At 41.7% G+C, this 20,488-nt stretch overlaps 1 protein-coding gene across 2 annotated transcripts in view; it reads right to left on the bottom strand.

Moving 5' to 3' along the window:
• Window positions 1-781: 781 nt before the first annotated feature.
• The window catches only part of Prkaa1 (protein kinase AMP-activated catalytic subunit alpha 1), a 35,095-nt gene continuing 15,388 nt past the window's right edge, over window positions 782-20,488 (bottom strand). The window contains exons 2-9 of one of the 2 annotated variants that reach the window (XM_051150908.1): window positions 17,245-17,386; window positions 15,443-15,536; window positions 11,803-11,947; window positions 10,389-10,476; window positions 6,634-6,858; window positions 5,491-5,977; window positions 5,256-5,382; window positions 782-1,914 (exon numbers count right to left, since the gene is read on the bottom strand). In XM_051150908.1, the coding sequence (XP_051006865.1) occupies window positions 1,670-1,914; window positions 5,256-5,382; window positions 5,491-5,977; window positions 6,634-6,858; window positions 10,389-10,476; window positions 11,803-11,947; window positions 15,443-15,536; window positions 17,245-17,386 (1,553 nt within the window). In that variant the 3' untranslated portion in view covers window positions 782-1,669. Of the gene's footprint in view, window positions 1,915-5,255; window positions 5,383-5,490; window positions 5,978-6,633; window positions 6,859-10,388; window positions 10,477-11,802; window positions 11,948-15,442; window positions 15,537-17,244; window positions 17,387-20,488 lie in introns of those variants that run through there. The other variant, XM_051150909.1, reaches the window with a different exon arrangement.

Genomic DNA, 20,488 nt, shown 5'->3' with positions numbered 1-20,488 from the left:
ATCTGGTTACATAAGTGCTCAACAGATTTGGGAGTCAGGGTAGAATGTTTTTAAATGAATGAGGTGAGGGGAAAAAATTCTATTTTACAAAGGGAATATGATTAATATTTAAAGAAAATGTATTTTCGCATTGCTGGGGATCAAACACACAACCTGTGTGCATCCTAGAAAAGCATTATCACTGAGCTTGAGTCCCTGACCCAATTTCATAAAAACTTAAAAGAAGCCAAATAAGGACAATATGAAATTAATTAGTAGCTCATACAATACCAGTTTTGTCTTGCATGACTTTATACACCTAGTATGCTATGTTATCACTAAAAGAGAGGCATATAAACTAGAAATCTAATAAAGATCAAACTTCTTTAGCCAGTGATTTTTTTAAATTAAAACCTGAAATAAATTTGACCATTCTGAAGAACTGATTTTGTCTACATCTTTTAAAAATATTATTATTTAACCTGATTAAAGAGCCGTAACTGATGTCAGACTGTAAACTTAGGTGAGATTCTGGGCAGCTAGAGCTAAGTATGGAAGACCAGGCACTATCTGGAAATTACTCATCTTATAATGGATTCAGGAATTTTTTAAAGGACGTTATTATTTTTAGGCTGGTATGTGTATCTTAACATCTCAGTGGTTTGGAATAAAAGCAAACATACACTCAAATTTATGTGCATATCTATGTTTGTATACATGTGTGGATCTAGAGAGCAAATATGGCCAAACAGTAGTTGTTGGAGCTAAGTAGTAGATACACATGCAATCACTATATTCTTTTAATGTTTCTTTTTTCTTTTCTTTTTTTAAATGCTTAGAATAAAATCAGGGGTTAAAAATCCAATCCAAGCATTCAAAGCTTATAAAAGATGTCCTTTCTATGCACTGAATTGATTTTTAAAATACACAATCAAATGACATTCAATACTGGCTGGCATGAGAGCCAGAAGAGTCTGTGCTCTGACAAAAATAACATGATTCAGTACAGTGTGAGCAACTTGGCTCTTGGATTCAAAGCAGCACTCCATATACAAAGCATCGAGAGAGATGGCAGAAGTACACTTAGGGCTCAGTGTCCCGATACAGAAATTCTGTAGGTGTGTGGGCTTACAAGTCACACAAACATTTTAAGTTGAGACTACTATCTGATAGCACTTACCACACAAAATGGCATTTTAAGAGGGGTATGGAAATAGTTCACAATGTTACCAGAAATGGGAAATAGTAGCTATTTCAAAAGCTAAGGAGCCCAGAAAACAGCATCGCCTAATAAGGCCTGTGAGGATTCCAGCAAACTCACTCAATAAATTCATGAGGCAAATATAAAACACATCAATTATGTAATATGTGAAGGCTTTATGGTAAATTTATAGTCAACAAAGCCCTGTTATACCAAATTAAAATGAGCAAAAATTAAGAGAGCCTGAGACTGGCAATCCACTGTGTCTGTTATGCTGTATGTACCTGATGAATGAGAGAGAGCAGAACGGTCCCAATTCATTTCTGCACATTAGGCTTTCAGTCACTTTCCAATCCCTGTGCAAAATGCAGTCCAAAAGGCCAATCCTTAGTTATAATTGTTTATATATATAACTTGGTAAGTGGAAGTGTTTGGCTATTATTTATTACGCATGCTTATTGCATCAAAGAAATAAGCAAAGTTTTAGGTTTACTGTGCAAGAATTTTAATTAGATTTGCACACATTTCAAAAAATTCTATTGTGTGACTTCCTGGTCTTGGAGCTAAATCAACAGGAGATGAGTCAAGGGAGGTCACAGATGAGGTAAGAGAAACTTCCGCGGGTTTGCCTTGCGCCTCAGCATCGGAGTCACTCCTTTGGCAAGATCGATAGTTGCTGATGGATCCTGATCTCTGTGGAGTAGCAGTCCCTGATTTGGCTTCTGTAACTTCATCTGGGGGTAAAGAACAGCAGCGTTTTATTATCTACCTCTCCCTCAGATGTTTAAGCAGCACCATCAGCTTCTTTAAAGAGTATTTACTTTATATTTTGGCAGCAGTGTGCCTGAGTTAAGCTACTCACCATTTTTTCACACAGCCTGAGGAATGCATATTCGTCATGTGCCAGTCAACACAGGGCATGTAATATATACTTCCCTTGACTTTTAAACTGAGCTAGTGAACTAATAACTTGGGGTTTAATAAGTATCCCCTAGAAGTGATATTTTCCACTAAAACCACAGAATCACTGGACAGTGGTGGCACAGGCCTTTAATCTCAACACTCAGGAGGCAAAGGCAGGCAGATCTATGAGTTCAAGGCCAGCCTGGTCTAGAAAGCAAGTTCCAGGACAGCCAAGGGCTACACAGAGAAACCCTGTCTCAAAAAACAAAACAAAACAAACAACAACAACAAAAAAACCCCACAAAATCAATCACTTGAAATATGGAAGGCATCTTGGAAATTATCTCACCCAGGAATTATTTTACTGATATAAAACAGAGCCAGAGAAGTCAGGTAATTTGTTCAAAGAAACAAATGAACAGGAATGCTTGGTCATTCAAGCACCCTCCCCTCCCAACTTCAGTTCAGTGCTTTTTTACTCTGCAGTTTTTCATATTTCATTTATGAGCATAAATAAGCAACAATTCCAAGAAGCAAAAATCAGAAAAGCTGGGCCTTCAATGTCAGCTGTCAGGGGGCTGAAACAGGGTGATCATGAGTTCAAGGCCTGCCTGAGCTAGAGAGTTCAAACACAACCTGGTCAGTCTGTGAGCCCTTCTCAAAATAAAAAGCCAAAGGAGGCCTTGGGCAAAAGCTCATGGAGAAGGTTTGGTTTCAGTCCCTAGGACCCCCAAAATAACACTAAACATAAAACCAAGGAAAAACTCATTGGGAACAAACTATAAGTAGAAATGGATCTAGAGTAGAGATACAGAAATGGTAAATGTTCATTCAGTTGACCAGTCCAAGAGCTGATATAACTGAGACTGCAAAGTGATCAAACACCAAGAGAAAAGTAAAACCCAGTCCTGATCTCAAACTGTATTAGTATGTGTCAGCTGACAGAGATATGCTATTGAGACACCTGTAACCCAGCTCTCAGAGGGCAACAAGGAGAACTGCTCCCTCCAAGCCAGGCCAGCCGACATGGAAGACCCTGTTTCAAAAATAAATAAATAAAGCTAAATAAATAGACATAGAGATAGATAGATAGATAGATAGATAGATAGATAGATAGATAGATAGATAGATAGATAGATGATAGGCAGGCAGGCAGACAGACGCTATAGACAGTAGGTAGATCGGTGGGTAGGTAGGTAGATAAAGATGATAAATAGCCAGCCAAGCAGACCATCAGGTTTAGCCAGTGTATATCACAGCTCAAGCCTGTGTCTTTTTTTTTTTAATGTTTTTATTTTATGTATATGAGTACACTGTCTTCATGCACACCAGAAGAGGGCATCGGATCCTATTATAGATGGTTATGAGCCACCATGTGGCTGCTGGGAATTGAACTCAGGACCCCTAGAAGAGCAGACAGTGCTCTTAACCTCTGAGCCATCTCTCCAGCCCCAGCCTGTGTCTGTCTTATTCTCTGTACATGCTATCTCTGAGTCTACAAATAATAATCCTAAATATCCTCCCATAGATACTAGTATAACGGATTTGGGAGAACAGGAATACACATGTATTTAATTTTAAAAGTACATCAACATTTACTTTTAACTGAAATTTTGTTACTAAAATTAACTATATAAAGCAACAAAAATATGAAAGAGAACTGTCACTTCAGAATTAAACTATATATTTTTAAAGATTTTTACAGGGCAATAGTCATTTTCTACTTTAGAAAAAATGGTGATAGTGATTGAAGCCAGTGTTTTGTGTATGACAAGCAAGAACTTCATTACTGGACACTAAATCCCTAGCCCCAAGATGGTAATCTATAAAACAAGAATAACGAGTCACAAATGTCAGTTTTGCGGAGCATAAGAAGTCACACTTACAGCCGGGCGTGGTGGCGCACGCCTTTAATCCCAGCACTCGGGAGGCAGAGGCAGGTGGATCACTGTGAGTTCGAGGCCAGCCTGGTCTACAAAGTGAGTCCAGGATGACCAAGGCTACACAGAGAAACCCTGTCTCGAAAAAACCAAAAAAAAAAAAAAAAAAAAAGAAGTCACACTTACTACTGAATTACCAGTAAACAGCCCAGAAGCTTCATAAAACACAGAGATTGAAATGGAGAGGGTGGTGAGGAGAATGAGGAGAACAAAGTGTATGTACCCATCATAAACTTCCACAGTGGAGGGAAAGAGGGAACTGAGTAAGAGAGGGAGTGGAGAAGGGTTTTTGGAGGATGGGGGATCAGGAGTGAATGACAGACCTGAGAGAGGGAAGAGAAATTGGGGTTGGGGCATCTCTAGGACAAGGTGGTCACCTGGGATGGGGGAGGCTCATGGGAAGACATGGGACTGAACCTAGCTGAGACTCCTAGGAGTGAGGGATACTGAGAATGAAGTGGCCACATCCTGTAGCCAGGCAGGACTTCCAGTGGACAGAGAGGAACACTAACCCACCCACAAAACCCTCAACCCCAAATCTGTCCTACCTACAAGATGTGCAGGGATAGAGATGGAACAGAGATTGAAGGAATGGCCAGCCAATGACTGGCCCAACTTGAGACCCAAACCCTGACACAGTTAATAATATTCTGCAATGCTTGCAGACAGGAGCCTAGGGCAACTGTCCTCTGAGAGGCTTCATCCAGCAGCTGATGGAAACAAGCAGAGACCCAGAGCCAAACATTAGGTGGAGCTCAGGAGTCTTGTGGAAGAGTTGGGGAAACAATTGAGAGAGCTAAAGGAGTCAAGGGAACCACAATCAGACCTTCATAGCCAACTAACCTGGGCCCATGGGGGCTCATAGAGACTGAACCACCAACCAAAGAGCATGCATGGACTGCTCCTAGGCCATCCACACATATGAAGCCGATGGGCTGCTTGGTCCTCAAGTGGGTCCCCTAACAATTGGAGCAGGGGCTGTCTCTGATGTCTCCCTCTGGATCCTGTTTCCCAGCAAGGCTGTTTGGTCTTGCCTCAGTGAAAGAGGAAGCACTTAGTCCTAATTCGACTTGATGTTGGGAGGCGAGGTGGTATGGGAGGAGAGGAGAGAGTGGGGTTGTGATTGGGATGCAAAATGAACAAATAAATCAATGAAAAAAAGGAAAAAAGTTATAAAGCAAATTAGGTAAGCAGGCCTAACATATGGCCTCCATGGTTTTGTGTGTACATACCATCAATACTACGGAAATCCAATAAATAAGTCCTACTGTCCACTTGGTATAGCTGTAGACTCATCTTGGAAAATGTGCTTGTCACGGGATTCTTCCTTCGTACACGCAGATAATAGGGGTTTACAACCTGGCATTTGATATGAACAGAAACAAAGGCGCATCAAATCAGTCCTTCTGCAAAGGACTTTGCCTACAGGTTCACCAAATGTATTAGCTAGAACATCTGCCTTCTTACCTTCCATTCATAATCCAACTGCTTGATTGCTCTACATACTTCTGCCATGATATCATTTGGTCGACTCTGACTTCTAATTCCCAAATGCCATTTTGCTTTCCGTACACCTTGGTGTTTGGATTTCTGTGGGTTTAACTCATCAAGGGTATGTCGTGCCCTGGGTGTTTCAGCGACCAAGAATGGTACTCTTTCAGGATGAGGCCGAGTTAAATGGTGGTCATCAAGGAACGAGTCGGGGGGGCTTGTGGCCAGGTAGAAATCTTTGGCTTCGTTCATGATTCTCCTGTTGTCTATAATGAGGTGGTAGGCCACGGCCAGGGGGTCCTGGTGGTTTCTGTTGTACAGACAGCTGAGAACCTCCTCTTCCGAGCACTCAAACTTTTCACACACTTCTTTTAAGGCTTCATCATCAATCATGGTTGAACTATATGATGGGTCCTCAGGAAAGAGATATTTTGGAAGGTCTTGTTTAAACCATTCGTGTTCCCTAAGACAGAGTGTTGGAAGATTTTTCAGTAAAAATCAATAATAAAAGTAATGCTTTTCAAGAGTCTAGGATATGAATTAATTTACATTTATAATCACACTGTATTTATAATCATTCTCTCTTACTATAGTTTGTTTCTTTAAACTGCTTTCCTCTTCTAGCTCATCGTTCATGGAGTATGTTGAGAAAAAAATGTTCTGTTTAACGATTGATGCAGCCTCATGAAAAGGTATGTATGTATAGCCAAATAACGATGACAAAATACAGATTTTTTTCAGCTCAGAAAGAAATTTTGTGTGGCTTCAACAGCTTGCAATATTTCATGTTACATGAAAAGAACTTAGTGTGGAGCCCGGTGTGGTGGCGCACACCTGTAACTCCAGCACTCCGGAAGCAGAGGCAGGTGGATCGCTGTGAGTTCGAGGCCAGCCTGGTCTACAAAGCAAGTCAAGGATAGTTACTACTACACAGAGAAACCCTGTCTCGAAAAACAGACAAACAAAAAGTATGAAATATTATGAGAGTTAGCCAGGGCTACAAAGAGAAACTGTGTCTCAAATAAATGAATGAATGGAAGGAAGGGAGGAAGGAAGGAAGGAAGGAAGGAAGGAAGGAAGGAAGGAAGGAAGGAGGGAAGGAAGGACGGACAGACTCACCTGATATCTTTTATTGTGGCCCTCTTCATGGGATCAACCTGCAGCATATGCTTCAAAAGACTGGTTACAGAGGGATTTAAGTACTGAGGGGTATAAAAAATCCCATCACATATCTTCTTAAATAGAGTTGGCACATGGTCATCATCAAAGGGGAGGGTCCCACATAACAGAGCATAGAGAATGACCCCACTGCTCCAGATGTCCACCTCGGGGCCTGCGTACAGCCTGAATAGGGAATGCCAACTGCATTAATCACACTATCAGAAAGCATTAATCAATGTTCTTCAAATAAAAGTATTTTATGAAGAATACAAGAAAACAATTCTTAAAGAAATCAGTTGTGTAGCCGGGCGTGGTGGCGCACGCCTTTAATCCCAGCACTCGGGAGGCAGAGGCGGGCGGATCGCTGTGAGTTCGAGGCCAGCCTGGTCTACAAAGTGAGTCCAGGACAGCCAAGGCTAACACAGAGAGACCCTGTCTCGAAAAACCAAAAAAAAAAAAAAAAAAAAAAGAAATCAGTTGTGAGAATATAATATTTATTTTTTTTTGAAAAAATGCTTTTATTTACTTGTTATCGTTTATTCATATTACATCCCCATTGATATCCCCTCACTTGTATCTTCCTGTTCCCACTCTCCCTTCCTCTTCCGCCCTGTTCCCTCCCCTAAATCTCTGACAGGGGCTAAGGAGGCTCATCCCCCACCATAGTGCTGAGGCTTTTAATGCTTTAGAAAGGCTACAGCACCAAAATTCCCCAAATAGTTCTACTGAGGAACAGGTGTTCAAATGGCCAGGTCTATGGGAACATTTTTCATTCAGACCTCAACATACGTCACCTATGATGGTCGGAACTAGACACGTCGAGAATATAATATTTATAGCAACTACTGCACATCACGCATAAGACCTTTCTTGACTACCTTTCAGTACTAACTTTTAAAAATTAAGATGCTTTGTAAATTATGAACCATGGGTCAAATAGTTTCATTATCTTACTGTGATCCTCAAGCTTTCCTACCAAAAAGGCCAAACCTTGAGCCATCATTGAAAAATGTTGAATTTGCCTACAGAGATAAAATTCTTTAAGATAAATTTTATTTAGTGTGTGTGTATGTGCACACATGCCTGTGTGTGCCACGTGTATATTTGTGCTTGTGCCAGAGTGAGTGCGGAGATGAGAGGACAACTTTGTGATGGCATTTCTCACCTTCTACCTTTACAGCGGTTTCAGGGACCACATTCAGGTCATCACACTTGGCAGCAAGCGTTTTACCCACAGAGCCGCCTCACTTCGTCCAGATTAAACTCTGTAGTGACAGACTCTGAACCCATTTCTCCCATAACTCTCACATGAAATTCAAGGAGCCTGAGGCTGCAGAAGCAAGCCAAGCTAACTGGAGTTCACAGAATCCTTTAAACTTCTACTTGACACACTCTGAGGACAAGTATCAGAACTAGCTGCAAACAAGTTCAGTCGCCCGTTCCAAGTATGGCTTCAGGAAGAAAATGAATCTTAAAAATGACAAAGTAAGTTACTATACCAATAAACACTCTTTTGAAAGTAAGTATTCCTATCACTCAGACCTCAAAGAAACAATACATTACATTTCCCTGGCAGCTCATTTTTTGTATGCTTGATCAGTATGCAGCTCTCTTTTACTTATTTATATTCCCCGTAGTATCTAGGTCCTGAATTTTTTTCAGACCAAAGGAATTAAAATAGAAAACATTTTTTTTTTTAGTTTTTTTATTATTAATTTATTCTTGTTACATATCAATGGCTATCCCATCCCTTGTATCCTCTCATTCTTCCCTCCCTCTCATTTTCCCCTTACTCCCTTCCCCTATGACTGTGACTGAGGGGGACCTCCTCCCCCTGTATATGCTCATAGGGTATCATGTCTCTTCTTGGTAGCCTGCTATCATTCCTCTGAGTGCCATCAGGCCTCCCCATCCAGGGAACAAAAAACACAATTTTTTAATTCATCTAATTACATTTTCTTTGAGTAGTTTTAAAAAATAAGCTTATAGAAATAGAAAATACTGCAATATTTTTGTATTAGGCCCATCAACATTTGAAATATTTAAACAGAGAAATATGGTTTGGGTGGATTGTTATTAAAATGTAATTATAAACACTGTTAACAAGCATAAGCTTCTTAGCTTTCATCTCATCAGTGTTTTGATGGTAATGACGAAGTGCTGTCTTTTTCTTTGGTTTTCGTTTGGTTTTGCAGCACTGTGGCCTAAGTGTTGACTTTAAATATTAAAGTCTTTGGGCTGAAGAGATGACTCAGCCAATGAGAACTGCACTGTGCTCACAAAGATCCCTGGTTCAGTTCCCACACAGAACAGTTGTGGCACTAGCTCCGAAGGGTGGAATGGTGCGCTCTGACCTCCGTTGACTCCTCCACTAATGTGCACACACACGCACGCATGCACGCACACACGCACACACACACACGCGCAGAACTTAAAATAAAGTCTGTTTTTTTAATTAAAGTTTAAAACTTCTGAACAACTGTCTTCCCAAATCACCACCACTTCGAAATTTGGGAGTGCCTCTCTCTCCCTTAATAAAGTGTCTATTTCTGTTGCTAAAAAAATGGAAAAAAAGAACATTCTTGAACCAATTAAAAAATGAGATAAAACAAAATTTAAATTTTGTTTTGACTATTTAAAAAGCTACCTTATGAGAAAAGGTATTCTTATTTTCAGTGCTATTTGGTAACTCAGAGTTCAGCATTCTTTCTTATATTCTTATATAGATCTGACAGATCTAGACCAAGACTGTACACAAGTGAGGCTTTCCCCTCCTTTCTCCTTTTTTCTATCCCTCTCGCCCTTACCCTACCTCACTTCTTGACACCTATATAGTCCTGCCTCAGCATCCACGTGATGCTTGGTTTATAGGCACGCACTACATCTAGCCAGTCTGTTTTTTGGAGGATGACTTCTTTAACTCAGTTTCCTAAGACTCTTTCCTCATAAACCATGAAGCCACTACACAAATGCCATCCATCTGAATAATTATGAAAGACACGTTACATCATACTTGTGACTCTTCTGCTTTCTGTATGTTTTGTGTTGTTTTTTGAGATGGTATCTCAATAAAAAGCACAGAATGACCTCAAGTTCTAGGTTTACACGCATGCACCTCTTGGAATACTTGCATACTACATTGTTTTGTTTTTTGTCTAGGTAAACCGTGAGTAAGCATTTTGAAATTCAAGTGTTTGGTGACTTACCTGTCTGCCTTTACAACTGACTGGCTTTCAATTCTCCCAGCAGAGGAAAAACATTAAAGTACTTCCTTCTAACTACTTCAGCATGACGCACGGACCCAACATTCTCCTCTATAAATGGATTCGTTAATTTACCCACTTACGGGTTCTCAAAAACATTTTTAGTTTTATTCATGTATATGTATTTGGTGTGTTTATGCACATGTGTATGAAACAGCTTGCAGAAATCAAAAAAGAGTACTGGGTCTCCTGGAGGTAAACTTCAAGTGTTTGTGAGCCATATAAAATGTGGTTACTAGGACTCCAGTCTCCTAGAAGAGCAGAAAGTGCTCTCAACCACTGAGCTAGCTCTCCAGCCCTTTATGTATTATTCTTAAAATAGAAAATCTGCAGGCAAGGAAACACGTCTCCTTTCCTTCATTAATATTCAAGATGGCACTATAGACTAACAAAATCTAAGAGAAACAAGCAACTACAATACATCAGAGGCAGCACAATGTCCAACACTACCTTCCTGAAATCACTTCTGGTGCAGCATAATTGGGTGAGCCACAGCTTGTTCTTAAAAATTCACCATCTGACATCATGTTTGAAAGGCCTGGAAAAAACAAAAGAAAATGGCCATTCAAGATTTCCCAACGTCAAAAAGAAAATAAAAATCCACTAAACAACACAACTAACTTGTTATTAACACAATCAGCCACTATTTATTTTTTATTTGCTTTAACATGGCCATAGCCTGTGTTTACCAAATAGTTTGTCCTTACTTAAAAAATGTATAATGTATTTCAATATCTAGAGTATATACTAAAGTGCTGATGGTCTGTCTTACTAGAATAAATCTGAAATGTTTATTTTAACAGAGATATTGCTAGACAGAAGAGTCTCAGATGAACAAAAATTCTACCAGCCCTAGTAGGAAGTCTATAAAAACAAAAGTAAAGCCCAGAACAATTACCTACACATGTAACTTCGGTATTTTATTTTCTTCTTTTCTGAAATAGAGCCCACTGTGTAGCCCACTGTGGCCTGGAATTCACTTGCCTCCATCTTTGGAATTCTTGGATTAAAGGCATGTGCTACTACTACATCTGAAATTCTACCTTATAACATTTAAATAAATCCCATCCCATTTACTTTCCATTATATTATCCATACTTGGTCAAAAGAACGTTTTAGAAATAAAGTTGCTACCTTCTTTACAAATAACAGTCACTTCTTTTCAAATGATCTGTCTAGAGTTGACAGCTTGAAGTATTTACTATCACAAAACTGAATTTTAGGGCCCGGAAGATGGCTCAGAAGACCTGACAACCTGACTTAATCCCTAAGTTCCACATGGTGAAAGAACAGAAACACCCCAAAAGCAGTCCTCTGACATGTGTACATGAGGTGGGGTGAGGAGAGAAGAGGAGAAGAGAGCACAAAGTAATTAAATCTCTTTATACCTAGTTTTGAAGACATAAGATTAGAAGAATAGGGGGCTGGAGAGATGGCTCAGAGGTTAGGAGCACTGACTGTTCTTCTAAGGGTCTTAAGTTCAAATCCCAGCAACCATATGTTGGCTCACAACCATCTATAATGAGATCTGTATACATAATAAATAAATCTTAAAAAAAAAAAAAAGATTAGAAGAGTAGCCGGGCGTGGTGGCGCACGCCTTTAATCCCAGCACTCAGGAGGCAGAGGCAGGTGAATCACTGTGAGTTTGAGGCCATCCTGGTCTACAAAGTGAGTCCAGTATGGCCAAGGCTACACAGAGAAACCCTATCTCAAAAAACAAAAAAAACAAACAAAAAAAAAAGGTTAGAAGAATAATTCACTGGCTTCTGTTCTGTAGGCTCATTTGTAGAATGGGATTCTCAGCATCCCCCATAAACACCATCCGAAGACTTACTTATTAACTAGTTAAAACTGTCCTTACCAAAGTCGGCTATCTTTGCATTCATGTGTGCATCCAGCAAGACGTTTTCAGGCTTCAAATCCCTGTGGACCACCATATGCCTGTGACAATAATCTACACCAGAAAGGATCTGCTGGAACAGACGCCGACTTTCCTTTTCATCCAGCTAGGAAAAGCAGAAAAGTATTTTAAGCTGAGTCTTTCAGCGAACTTTCCTAGTCACAGCTCCCCAGCCTGTAAACTGCCAAAGCCCGGAACCTTCTGAGTGCACCTCACCCAGGAGCTACTTCTGAAATGGGGAAGGATTGCATGCAACAACGGACAAGCCGAGAGGCCAGAGCAGCAACTCAACTTTCTGATCCAGTCGTCTGCATAGACTACACCTAGAAACTTGTCTGCGGCTCATGGACATTTCTAGTAGTTTCAACTAATACCTCAAACTCAGCAGGTTTTTCAGTGTGAGTTAGTGATATTTTATCCTTCGCTTTTAATAAATATTTATTGAACCCCTTCGATACACTATGCAGGTTAGACATCCATAATACAGAAATGAACGAAAGGAAGGCCCTACTCTAGATGACAAAAATAAGGGGGGAAAATTACATTAGTGAACAGTGGGGAGAAAAAGGTAGACCCAAACTCATGGTCAAGTAAATGCTCCTAGTCAGACTCAGTGGGTCACAAGACAAAACAAAAGTCATGCAAGTGAGACGGGAACCTGCAGGAAAGAGTGAGGATGCGGAGTGGGAGAGAGACAAGAGAGGAAGGGGGTAAGAATAAACAGAAGGCACATGACACATGATGAAAGACTCAAAGCACAAATCTAATCGATAAAAGAGGAAAGAAAAAAATACAGAAAGTGATGCTGGGATGGGGGACTACTTTAGACTACGAAGGGGTGACAGGTAAACAGCGTGACGAGCTACAACTCAACAATAACCTGTGCTCTGAAATTAAGATATATTTTTAAGTTTTATCTGTGCATGAGCACGGACGTGTGTGCGTGTGTGTGTGTGTGTGCGTGTGTGTGGACATGTGCACATGTGGACATGTGTATACATCTGCATGCAGGTGCCTACAGAGACAAGAATTCTGAGAACGGAGACAGTGGGAAGGCAACCCACAAGAGTGCTGAGAACCAAACTCCAGACCCCTAGAAGAACAGCAAGCCCTCATGACTGCTGAGCCTTCTCTTCAAATCCTTAACACATTTACCTTTTGCATGTTTACTAGGAAAAAAATTATATTTTACACTACAACTAAAATTTTTAAATATAATCTTTTAAAAATAACCATCAGAAACCTCCATATTTTCTGATGTTTGCTCAACAAGTGATAATTACTTCGGTTTTACATCTGCTCCAGGACAGCGCATTTAATAAATAAGCTGCTGATCCCCTTGGCGAGGACTTTCACATGCAATTCTCCAGTAGGTCATGAGTTAGCATTCTAAATCCAGAATTCTACACAATGCATGGAAAACAAGGGGACAAAGATATACCAACCATTTCACTGAATGCAAAACTAAAACTGCTATTGAAGTGTTGTAAGTTACCCTTCCTCAAGAAAAATGCATTAATACTTTTGCAATCTAATACCTTTATTTGTTCCAGCAGTTGTTTATTTTAAAAGAATATGAAAGAGAAAATTTAACTAACAAATGATAAGATGTAAAGTAAGTAGAAAGGCTACAAAGGTGAAAAGCAGTTTATTGACAAAAAATATAGCACAAAGACTGGCAGAGACGAAATGGAAGGTGAACAAAGTGGAGGCGTATGCCCAGCCTGTAACCATCACTGCCAAGTCCCTGTGCCCCTCCATGAATCGGCAGTAGAATGCCGTGAGCAATACAAGAGTTCCATAAACAAAAGGATGGAGAGACAGCAGCCATCAAGAAAAGTGTGTAGACAGTACAAAGAGAAAAGCAAAAGCAAAGCCTAGAGGAAAAAACAAACACATCTGCATGTGGCATCCTGGGAAAGCTGAGGAAAGAGGTACCCACTTTCTGAGGCAGAGTGAGGGGTGGGCTGGAAACAAGACAGCTGGCCTCTGTAGAAAGCTTTAAATTCTCCACCAGTGGGGAGTAAGACCTGTGGCTACTCAAGTGAGGCACAGCCAGATGGTCCTCAAGGGCACAGCGGCAGGAATAAGGCACTGTACACAAGGATGTGGATGAAGTGACAATCGCCACTAACAAAAGAAACTTGACACCACCTCCCAACTCAGTTACAACAGCCAAGCCAAAACCTTCAGGAATATAGGAAAAAACCAAACACCAAATCAAATGGAGAAGAAAAATACTTCTGATTGTTAGCAGTTTACCCTACCAAAATTAATAGGTCTCCAACAGCTCAACCTGGTGGCTGCCAATAAAGCTCACACATACACGAGCCTAGCATTTGGTACTTCATTCTTAAACCTAAGTGGATGGCCAAGAATCACCAGATAGCTGAGGAAGTCATGAAGCAAAAAAAATAAAATAAAGTGAGCAGGGGAAAAGGGGAGGTAAGCAGAAAGCACAGAAAACAGAACAGTACAGGAGCCAAAAGACAATTAAAACCAAAATGTCTTTCTAGAGCAGATAAGGTCAGTCTGTGCAGCCATCTAGAAGAAATCTCAGAAACAAGGCAGAGATCTGAAATACAAGCATGTGACAGCTCAAAGCTCAGCATCCAAAACTAAAGACAGCCCCATGCCGGAGCGCAAAATGACTAGAAATGAGAAACGGGAGAAAAAAGGTAAAAAAAAAAAATGACACTAATTAATTTAGGATAGCATAGGAGTGGGGCCTTGAAGGATGAGAAAGGAAATACTTTAAAGAGAATTTGGCCATGTTGAGAAATAAGTAAAGATAACTTGGTTAATGAGTTTGGCTGATTAAAGTAAAGAGATGCACTGTGTAAAATGAATGAATGAATAATGCAAACAATGTTAGTCTGAAAGTTCTGTTCTTAGAGCCAGGCGTGGGTCTTTTAGAAGGGCCTTGTGCTAATCAGATAACCTGGGGGTAAGCACAGGCAGGGCAAAGCACTCAGGACTCCTGTTCCTAACTCAGATGCCTCCTCGGTCTTTTGTCTAATTCCTAACTCCTTCAAAAGCCTATTTCTTACTACTCCAGGGACATCAGAGTTCAGAAACCAAAGAAATGAATACAACTTAAATGTGGCCAGGGTTGAAGAGCAAGGCCTACATCTTTAAGTACTTAATACATTTTAGAAAGCATGTTAAAAGGGTTTGCATAGGCTGGGCACCCCTATAACCCCAGCACTCGGGAGGCAGAGGCAGGGAGACCTCTATGCATTGGAGGCCAGCCTGGTGGTATAGTGAGACCTTCTCAAAAAAAAAAAAAAAAAAAATTTTTTTTTTTGTATACCCCAAAACATAATCTGAGGATTATGAATCTTAGGGACTTAAGTGAACTCTATCACTAATAAACCATGTGACCTTGAACAAATCCTTAACAAACAGGCTTAACATCTATGTCTATGCACATGGGCTCAGGGGATCATCGCTGAGGTCCTGTGCCTGTGATTCTAAACAAGTAGACAGCTAGGGGAACTGTTACTAAACAGACCTCTAAAACTTGCTTTCTAACATTTTAATGCTGTAAGGGGTACAGGGAGTTACAAAATATGTACAGGATTAAATGAGAACTGCTTACCCTTCCATTTTTACAGATATAATCAAATAGCTCTCCTCCTGAGACATATTCCATCACCATGAATATATCAGATGGTGTACTGATGACCTGGTACCTGGTGAGAGAAAACATTATCTACTAATATTAACACATGTGTATTCATCCATTCTGTAAAGATTCACTAAGCGCCTCTAATATACCAGGTACTGTGCTACATGCTAGAAGACTGTGGGGGAACAAAGCCAATGTCCTGTTTTTGTGATGCTCTTGCTCCAGGTGCCAGGAAACAGACAATAAATAAGCATTATCTACTGGTAGAACATGCGATGGAGAAAAGAAAGCAAACACTTCTTCTATACAGAGGTCTCCAGGAAGGCCACCGAGTACTCCTGAGCAGAGCCAAAAGGAAAGAAGGAAGGAAGGAAATTAGGAAGGAAGGTAGGAGGGAAGGAAGGAAGGAAGGAAGAAGTCAGGAAGGAAGTCAGAAAGTAAGGAGCAGACTACATTATGGGAGGGGGGGATGCAGGGGGGCGGGCGACCCAGGCAGAGGAACAGCAAGGGCACAGGCCAAAGTGGGAGCCTGCTTGGTACTCATGGTAAGGCAAGAGCAAAAGAAGCTGCAAGAGAGACAGGATGTGAAGTCAGTCATTGGAGGCCAAAGATGTAGAACTTTGTAAGCCAAGAAAAGACTTCTGGCTTTTAGTTAAAGGAATATGAAAAGCTATGGGATGGTTTTATGCTAGCAGTCACACGAACTGCATATTCAACAGTAAGCGGCAGTGGTACAAAGAACTGAGTGAATGCTGAAAAGAAGCCGAGGCTGCAATAGCAGCCTGAAAGAGAAGTGGTTCAGACAAATATGATAGTGATAAAGCAGTGACTGAGGACCAGATCAGAGATGCATTCTAAAGGAAGAGATGGGATGTTGTTGGGAAAAGGGACAAACAGGACTGTTAGTGATGTTCCTAGGTTTCCATCTGGGGGATAAGTGGCAATTAACTGTAGTGGTGAGAACACTGTGGCAAGCAGATCTAAGAAGGTGACAGAGATGAGACTTGACAGAGCTCTTTGCAACACCTCGCAGACAAGCCAGTGAGGCTATAGACAGCAGGCATAGGGCCCGGGTCTAAAGCAAGAAGTGTACTCTCAGGGGCCATCAGCATATACTATAGTTCAAAACACCTTAATACATGAGAGATAAAAGCAAAACAATTTTTGAGCCAGCCAGTTAAACAGAAAAGTCCAAGCAGGTTTAAATTATAGCCTACACGGCAGCACAGGGATAAGAAATGAGTTGCCTCTAAGCCTCACAGTGGGGACCCAAAGCAACCTTTCTGGTTGCTGTCCTCCGAAATACTACGGCCTTTCTCAAAGTCCGCTATGGTCAAGCATAAGCAGGGTTGGGAAAATCATTTCTAGTGTGTAGTCTCTCGTGAGCCTAACTCCCATCCTGTGGAAATTTGAAATTTGTATATCAAGAATATTTTGCCTCTCTTTTTCCTTTCAGGAGTACTGGAGACCAAGCAGGGTCAAGCATCTGCTACAGAGACTTTTTACTAGAAAACCAGCAGTTGGTTCTAGACTTAAAACCAGAAGCACAAAGTGTTATGAAAAGGGCCTCTATCCAGCCATCAGGAAGAACAAGAATAAGCGTGACATAAACCACGTTAGAACACTAGGGAGGGCTCTGTAATTGGCAGGGAGCGGGGTTGGGTACAGGAGCAGGAAGAACCCTCCAGCCTCGGGAACCGGAAGGCGGCCATGTTAGGCCGGTGGATAGAGGGGATGAGCGGATGGAGGACCCGGTTAAGAAGCAGGCGTACAGTTTGATGATGTGGGGGTGCCGGAAGAGCTTCAGGTTCTGGATCTCTCTGCGAATCTTCCCAACCACGTCAAGGCTTCGGATCTTCTGCCGGTTGAGTATCTTCACGGCGACTTTATGGCCGGTCAGTTCGTGCTTGCCCACTGCAGGGGGATAATTTTAATACATTAGTACCAGGTTGGATTGATAATCTACTTCAGTATATTATAACAGTAAGCTAAGCACTCCGAGAAAATACTTTAGCACGTTGCCTCACCCCCTCACCCCCATCCCCCAAACATACCCCTGAAAGTTAAGACTTAAGGTAGGAGGAGAAAAACACAAGGAACCACTCGTTAAGAGAAGTTTTTCACAGGGGCGGGGCAGAGTTGGAACAGTTATGGGAGATAGGAAAAATTCTTTCCTCTTCCTGTGTGCTTTAGGTACTCAAAATGTTTTAACATATTGCTCATGTTTAAACTACTGTACATATAAAAATCAAACTGTCTTGGGGGCTGGAGAGATGGCATAGAGGTTAAAAGCACCATCTGCTCTTCCGAAGGTCCCGAGTTCAATTCCCAGCAACCACATGGTGGCTTACAACCACCTGTAATGAGATCTGGTGCCTTCTTGTGGTGGGTAGGCACACGTGTGGGCAGAATACTGTGTAAATAATAAATAAATCTTAAAAAAAAAAAAAAATCAAACTGTCTTTTGTTTGACACTTGGTACAGATGTTCACAGATAGAGAAACTGGTACACCATCATTAAAAATCATATGATAAGGCTCCACACATGGTAGCTTATAGCTGGCATCCCAACAGGCAGCGGCAGAAACAGGAAGACTTGAGAACTTAGGGCAGGCCTGGGCTATGTAGTAACACTTTGTCTCAAAACTTTAACAAAAACAAAAATCATATGACATAGAATAGATCCATCTTTCCCTCAGAAAACTGCCCTGCAATGCTCCCCTCAGAGAACTGCCCTGTAGTGTTCCCCTCAGAGAACTGCCCTGTAGTGTTCCCCTCAGAGAACTGCCCCGCAGTGTTCCCCTCAGAGAACTGCCCCGCAGTGCTCCCCTCAGAGAACTGCCCTGCAGTGTTCCCCTCAGAGAACTGCCCTGCAGTGCTCTCCTCAGAGAACTGCCCCGCAGTGTTCCCTTCAGAGAACTGCCCTGCAGTGCTAGGGAGAAGGCTCAGCCAGTGAAGGCTGAACAAGCAAGAGGCCCTAAATTCAAATTCTCACAGCCCACACTTCAAAAACAAAAACATGCTGAGCGTGGTGGCACACACCTTTAATCCCAGCACTCAGAAGGCAGAGGCAGGCAGATTGCTATGTGTTCGAGACCAGCCTGCTCTACAAAGTTGAGTCCAGGACAACCAAGGCTAAAACAAAGAAACTCTGTCTCAAAAAAACCAAGAAAAGAAAAACATAACCAGCCCTCTGGGAAAAAGAGGGCAATTGGGCAGGCAAGGCATCCCTGGGGCTTCCTCGCTCGCCAACTAGCTCCAGTTTCAATAAGAGATATCCTCTCAGCAGAGCATGGTGGCACACAACTTTCATCGCAACAATCAGAAGGCAGAGGCAGGTGACTTGATGTGAGTTCGAGGGCAGCCTGGTCTACAAAGTGAGTCCAGGACAGGCAAGGCTAGACAGAGAAACCCTGTCTCAAAAAACTGAGAGAGAGAGAGAGAGATCTCATCTCAAGGAACTAAGGTGGAGAATGATAAAACAGGCCACATCCTGTGGACTGGCATATACAACGTTATGTGCACACACAAAACTAAGTAAGCACGCTCCCCTGTGGCACTGGCATGCTCTCCTTACCATTAACAGACCCTGGGACTTTTCTGTTGATTTTGGTTTTGGTTTTTTTTTTTTTGGGGTTTTTTTTTTTTGGGTTTTTTTTTTTTTCAGTTTTGGCTCAATGGTATGTAGTTTTCCATTTTCAAAGGCATTTAAAAATAAGTGATTTTTATGCTAAAGACATGGCGCAGTGGTACCAGTTGAGCTTCTAGGGACCCAGGTTCGATTCCTGGCCCCTAAGTGGCAGCCTACAACCATCTACAACTCCAGTTCCTGGGGATAGATAACCTCTTCTAGCCTCCTTGGGCACTTGGCACTCACAGACAGAGATGTAGACAAAACACACATGTACATAAAACCAGCCTGCCCAGTGCTATGCCTACCCAGACAATTAATGGGTACAGAAGAATTCAGATACTGCTCCTGAGGCAAAGTCACCTAGAGTTTAGTATGTGTGTAGCATTTCTCAGGAACCTAGGGGAGAGTATAGATCCCATCAAAATAAGAATGGAAAGAACAACAGATATATCTAGCTCAGAAGAGCTCTAAAAGCTGAGTGTACTTGGGGCTGGAGAGATGGCTCAGAGGTTAAGAGCACCCTCTGTTCTTCCGAAGGTCCTGAGTTCAATTCCCAGCAACCACATGGTGGCTTACAACCACTGTAATGAGATCTGGTATCTTCTTGTGGTGGGCAGGCACACATGTGGGCAGAATACTGTATAAATAATAAATAAATCTTTAAAAAAAAAAAAAGCTGAGTGTGCTGGCTCAGGCTAGCTCTCCTAGTCTTGGGAGCATTGAGACTAGTTCCGGGCCAACAGGGGCTATAGCACAGGACAGGGACACGGCCTCAAAAAGCAAGCAAAGCCAAGCATACTAGTCCATGCCTGAATTATCCAACATATGACACGAGCTTAAGGTCATTTTAGGCTAAAAAGATAACTCAAGACCAGCCTTGGTGACATAAGGCTCTGTTCCCCAAAAAGCCCTGGCCCCCAAAACAGGAATCCAATAAAAGAGGAAAATTAAGAAAACACCCAGCTGGGCATGGAGGCACACACCTTTAATCCCGGCACTCAGGGAGGTAGAGGCAGGTTTTCCTCTTTGGTTTCAAGCCAGCCTGGTCTACAAAGCAAATCAAGGACAACCAAGGCTACAAGGAGATCCCTTGTCTAGGGGAAAAGAAAAAGAAAGCTACAAGGATACACGTATTGGTCTGGACAGTAGCAAACTCAGATGAAATAGCAGAGGGGCACCAAGATGGTTATTTTGAGGGAAGAGCAAGAACCCTCACACCTTTGAAAGTATGGAATATTAGAGCCTAGTGTGGTGGCACATGTCTTTAACCCCAGCACTCGAAAGGCAGATGGAGGGGCATCTCTGAGTTTGAGACCAACCTGGTCTACATAGAGAGTGTCAGGACAGCCAGGGCTACCCAGAGAAACCCTGTCCAAAAAGTA

The sequence above is a fragment of the Acomys russatus genome, chromosome 9 (assembly GCF_903995435.1).
Source record: "Acomys russatus chromosome 9, mAcoRus1.1, whole genome shotgun sequence".
In the NCBI taxonomy this organism is placed as follows: Eukaryota; Metazoa; Chordata; class Mammalia; order Rodentia; family Muridae; genus Acomys; species Acomys russatus.
The sequence above is the reverse complement of the archived record's forward strand: the minus strand, read 5'-3'. Positions and strand labels throughout refer to the sequence as shown.